At 39.6% G+C, this 5,919-nt stretch overlaps 1 protein-coding gene across 1 annotated transcript; it reads left to right on the top strand.

Moving 5' to 3' along the window:
• Positions 1 to 1,724: 1,724 nt before the first annotated feature.
• Positions 1,725 to 5,298, top strand: tubb2b (tubulin, beta 2b). The gene is made up of 4 exons (XM_062999357.1): positions 1,725 to 1,854; positions 3,652 to 3,760; positions 3,882 to 3,992; positions 4,095 to 5,298. The coding sequence occupies exons 1-4, from the start codon at positions 1,798 to 1,800 to the stop codon at positions 5,153 to 5,155; spliced, it is 1,338 nt and encodes a 445-aa protein (XP_062855427.1). The 5' UTR covers positions 1,725 to 1,797; the 3' UTR covers positions 5,156 to 5,298.
• The last annotated feature ends 621 nt before the right edge of the window (positions 5,299 to 5,919 follow it).

Here is a 5,919-nt window from a genome sequence, read left to right as displayed (position 1 = left end):
AAAATACTGTATAAGTACAATTTGTTCCTTTAAGGTACAACCGTGATCTTAGAGGGCAAATTATTTTAACTTAATAATGTGCCATGTGATTCTTTAAGAGTGAAGTCTGGGATCCATAATGGGATCCATTAAGCAGCAATCTGGCATAAATTATTGAATCAAGTGATTATAGATATATTGTATTCAATAATCAAATGATTATTGAATCAAGCTGTGTAATAGCCAACAAATATAAGGTTATTTTAAAGGACCAAGTGCACCCTATTATGCAAACACTCCTTTTGGATTGTTTCTACTTACTAAAATGATGTATTTCCCCACTACAGTGAATTCATAAAGTATTCAGACCCCCTGACGTATGTGCATATTACTGTGGTGTACATTTAATTATAATATTATTATAATTTATTAGGATTTTAACATCATGTTTTAACATACACTTTGGTTACCTTTATGACAAGACAGGTAGTTACATGTATGGTACACATGATTCATCAGTTCAAGGTCAGTGTCAGGAAACTGGAGCTCCCAGAAAGCCACACAGACACAGGGAGAAGATGCAGACTTCACACATAAAGGACTGCTCCACCTAGAAAAATCTAACCCAGGACCTTCACGTTGTGAGGTGACAGAATAAAGATAATTGTTTTTACTCATAAATCTATACCTAATTACCCATAATGACAGACTGAAAACATTCTTTTTAGATTTTGTTTTTCAGAAATTCATTAAAAATCAAAAACAGTTATCTCTTTCCACTCTCCATGTCCCTGATGCTCAGAACCACTCCCACATCATGATGCTGCCTCCATTATCTTTTACCATAGAGATAGTGTTAGACAGATGACATACTATGCCTGATTTTGCCAAACATAGTGCTTTGTGTTCTGGCCAAAGAGTTAAATGTTTATTAGACCAAAGAGTCCTTTACATGTTTAGCAAAACCCAAACAGGCTAAAATATGCCTTTTACTCAACAATGGCTTCCATCTTACCATAAGCTCTGCAGAGATGGTTGTTAGGTTCTCTGCACACAACTTTTTTTTTAATTCCTGATGTCTTATTTTAAATTTACAGCATTTACTTGGCCGTGTTTAACATCCAACACAACAATTGTGACAGAATGACTGAATACAATGCAATCAGCCAAGGGTTAAGTGCATTCTTTATAAGCCCTGCAGTGGAAACAGGAAGAATGAGACACTCCTGACAAAGACGTTGTTGCTTTCGTATTACAATCGTGTTACAATTTTGCTTTTTATTATCTTTTATATTGAATAACAGATTCATTGTGGTCAGGGTTGTGGTGGGTGCACTTGTTTTTATGCACCTGTTAGCTATGGGTGTGGCTGAGATGGCCAAATCCGCTATATCACTAGTTAGAACGAGTGACTACATAGTTTTAGACATGTAGTGTGTTTATATATACATATATACACTTATATTTTAAAATAAAATGATATATAAACACAGGTACAATATGGTGCAATATGTAGTATCCTAGTGCGCCATTTCAAGCCCAGCCCTGCTTTAGTCCTGCTAGGATCATGATGGAGCGCTAAAGTACCGCCCAGCAGGTTTGTTTGACAGTTCATATGGACCAATCAACGTTGTCTACGCGAGCTCGAACGTGATTTTAAAAAAGCCTTCAGCCAATGCCGTGCTCTTACCGGCTTCTTAAGGCGGGTCTTAGCGGCGGTATTAATAACGAAGGAGGCGGCTCAGCTCGCACTTCAGTTGAAGGGAACAGGAAAAAGAGCTTTCATTATTTCAGCTTTAACTACCTCCACATTCAAAAATGAGGGAAATCGTGCACCTTCAGGCCGGTCAGTGCGGTAACCAGATCGGAGCCAAGGTCAGTGTTTATTCATAAATGTGTATTGTTAAAATATAAATATAGATATTATAAATATTACGTATTTTATAACATTCCATTGAACATAAAATGTATTTTAAAAATAATAATGCTTATACTTTAGGCATCCGCATTAATTATTAGGATGTTCCTTAATTTTGTATTTTAAATGGGAATCATTTAAATATAAAGAGTAAATGTTCGTTGTGCTTTGAATGAAAAGTAGGTCACGTGCTTCCTCTTTTTTTTTTTGAACTAAAAGACAATAATTCAACACATCATAAATGGTTATATTAATCGTATTATTATTTTTAATCCCAAAATTGTTTAATTGCGCCAAATTATCAGGCTCCGGTTGCCCTGTTGGCGGGTTTATTCATGACAAAGGCGCCACAAAGGGAGAAATTTATCGCTACAACCATCAAACCCTACACATTTCGGTTAAAAACACATAAATATGTTAAATAAAAAAATGACACTACCATGAAGCTACCAATAAAATTATTTTTATTTTAATTGTGTTGATTATAGGCTGAATTAAGGCCCCGCGCCGCGCCTTACAGCGGATGTGGGCGGAGCCTGTACTTTGTGACGTGGAAGATCGGTTAAAAAAATACGTCACACATCGAATTCAACCAACCGGCTTCAAAGCCGCGAGCGCGATTTTTCTAACAGCGTGATTTAAACTTAAAAATTAATTCAGCACAAAATCTTAAAATCTGTTAAAAAAAAAACCCCACTATTTTGTCGACTTAAAAAAAAAAAAATCAATAAAAATATGTTAATATTCTACCTGTCACCTAGTTCTGGGCGGTATGACGGTACATTCGGTATACCGTCTCTGATTCCTCGTACCGTTAGGATTTTTCAAGCTAAGGGTAACTGTACAATACTTGCATATTAAATAAACAATACAAATTGTCCAGTATTCCATCATATACTGTCATTTTGTGGGGCAAAGCTTATAGTACTCAAAACCTTAATAATATACATCATGAAATTGAACTTTATATTCTGTGTACTTATGACCGTAGAATAAGCCACAGACATAAAAAGTCCCAGTCATACAAAAAAAAAACATCATGTGATCTACCATGAAATGGTCAGAATCTTAAAAATACAGTGATGCAAATTGTTGGTCATACCGGCCATCCCTGCACATTATACATTTCAGTAATTATAGAAGGAATAAGAAACTAACACATTAGGGTCATGTCGATTACTTAAAAATAGCTCTTCAGTCGTATCCTAATCTCACAAAGTGATCCCACAACCACCACTTTGACTCTCTCTGTTTATTCCATGTTGCTATCAGTTGAATGGTGCTGCTTTTATTTTTAAACTATATCAACCCAATACAAAAATAATACCCGCCCACAATAAATCCCAATAAATTACAGGAAAGCATTCTGTAAATAGCTACAAGGAGGATGTACCTCTGTAGACGTAATTTGTTATTGATCAGTATGGGCCAGTAACAATGGCGTCCCCCTCCCCCACTGGTCAGCCGGGCTGGCCGAAAGATTGCAGTGGCATTTGTATTTGGGTCAGTGGGGCTGGTCGTAATATAGGACAATGTTAAATAGAACTGGCAAAAATAGCATATGCATCAAGAGCATTAATATCTAGTCGTTGGAGCTGGTTATTCAAGTCTTGATAACAACTCAATGGTAATAGGTTGTCACCTTACCCCTCCCAGATAATCTGATGTGGCTGTTCAAACTAGACTTTGTAACACACAAGTTGATGATGATGCAGAAACTAATGAATGACTGAATGTTTTACTTTTGTTTCTAGTTCTGGGAGGTTATCAGTGATGAGCATGGCATTGACCCAACTGGCACATACCATGGTGACAGTGATCTTCAGCTGGACAGAATCAACGTTTACTACAACGAGGCATCAGGTGCATAAATGTTTTTTATAATTCTAAGAAAACGTCCAAAAATTTATTTTTCTTTATACTAAGGGCTCGAGGATACAAGTGGCTAAAGTGTAGTCTTTTTAATAACTTCATTTTGTTTTAGGTGGCAAATATGTGCCCCGTGCTGTACTGGTGGACTTGGAGCCTGGTACCATGGACTCCGTGAGGTCTGGACCCTTTGGCCAGGTCTTTAGGCCAGACAACTTTGTCTTTGGTAAGTCTTTAATGTTTAGGTTGTTATGCCATATTTAAGATGGACTAAACCCTTTATGTAAGTGACTGCACACTAAGTTGATGTTCTGGTTGGTTTCTTTAGGTCAGAGTGGTGCTGGAAACAACTGGGCCAAGGGCCACTACACAGAGGGAGCTGAGCTAGTTGACTCAGTTCTCGATGTGGTGCGTAAGGAGGCTGAGAGCTGTGACTGCCTGCAGGGCTTCCAGCTAACCCACTCTCTGGGTGGTGGAACCGGCTCTGGTATGGGTACGCTGCTTATCAGCAAGATCCGTGAAGAGTACCCTGACCGCATCATGAACACATTTAGCGTTGTACCCTCCCCCAAAGTCTCAGACACAGTAGTAGAGCCCTACAATGCCACCCTCTCTGTCCATCAGCTAGTCGAAAACACAGATGAAACCTACTGCATTGACAACGAAGCTCTGTACGATATCTGCTTCCGCACATTAAAGCTCACAACCCCCTCATACGGTGACCTGAACCACCTCGTCTCTGCCACCATGAGCGGAGTCACAACCTGCCTGCGTTTCCCTGGCCAGCTCAATGCAGATCTGCGTAAACTGGCAGTCAACATGGTGCCCTTCCCTCGTCTGCACTTCTTTATGCCTGGTTTTGCCCCTCTGACCAGCAGGGGGAGCCAGCAATACAGATCACTCACTGTCCCTGAGCTCACGCAGCAGATGTTTGATGCCAAAAACATGATGGCTGCCTGTGACCCACGCCACGGCCGCTACCTCACAGTCGCTGCTATCTTCCGTGGCCGCATGTCCATGAAGGAGGTCGATGAGCAGATGCTCAATGTCCAGAATAAGAACAGCAGCTACTTCGTAGAATGGATCCCAAACAATGTCAAGACAGCCGTGTGTGACATCCCACCCCGTGGCCTGAAGATGGCTGCCACTTTCATCGGCAACAGCACAGCCATCCAGGAGCTTTTCAAGCGCATCTCTGAGCAGTTCACTGCCATGTTCAGGCGTAAGGCTTTCTTGCATTGGTACACTGGTGAAGGTATGGATGAGATGGAGTTTACAGAGGCTGAAAGCAACATGAATGACCTGGTGTCTGAGTACCAGCAGTACCAGGATGCCACTGCTGAGGAGGAAGGCGAGTTTGAGGAAGAGGCTGATGAGGAGCTTGCCTAAATTATGTGTGTAAATGCTTGGCTGTAATATTTCACTGACCTGTCTGAAGAAATCTTTCCAATGCTCTGTTTTGTCACCTTTGCTGTTTGTTCCTCTTCTGTACAGAAACATGTCATTAAAGTACCCTTTTCTAAAGTGTGGAAGTGATGTCTTGTTCAGTTTGCTTATGAACATTGAATTGCAGGTTATTGCATTTGATCATACAGCTGGTCAGATTCCTGTTTGAGATAATGAAATGAGTATTACACATGCCCAAGGGCAAAGTTATGCAAAACAAGGCAGCATTCCTTAAATTGCTTATAGCTATTGTAAACACATTGCTGGGGCATATTCATCCTGGCTTGTAGGTGGCCACTTGTGCTAATAGTCATATTGTATGCCACCACTACTTAGTTCTGTTTTAAAAGAAAGTAAGCACTCTTTACCATTGGTTCATCCATAAATCACACTAGATATTTTCCTACCCATTTCACGGCACTAGTATTCTATAAACACATTCCGTTGATATCTGTAGTGGGTGTATTAGTCTTGTAATGTGTTTTTTTTTTTTATATGGCTGAAATAAATGACTCCAATATGCTGGAAAACCAGCACTGAACTTTATCCAATTCTGACTCCATAAAAAAAATCTGCAGTGAGTTTTATTAGCCTGTTAACAGCCATAATCACAAACTGTTCATATACAGAGGCGTAGCAATACAAGTCATTATTCCATTACTTAAGAATATGGACACACAGGACAGGTATGAAAAATAAGCATCCAA

Source organism: Trichomycterus rosablanca, chromosome 7 (genome assembly GCF_030014385.1).
Source record: "Trichomycterus rosablanca isolate fTriRos1 chromosome 7, fTriRos1.hap1, whole genome shotgun sequence".
In the NCBI taxonomy this organism is placed as follows: Eukaryota; Metazoa; Chordata; class Actinopteri; order Siluriformes; family Trichomycteridae; genus Trichomycterus; species Trichomycterus rosablanca.
This window is presented reverse-complemented; position numbering and strand designations above follow the sequence as displayed.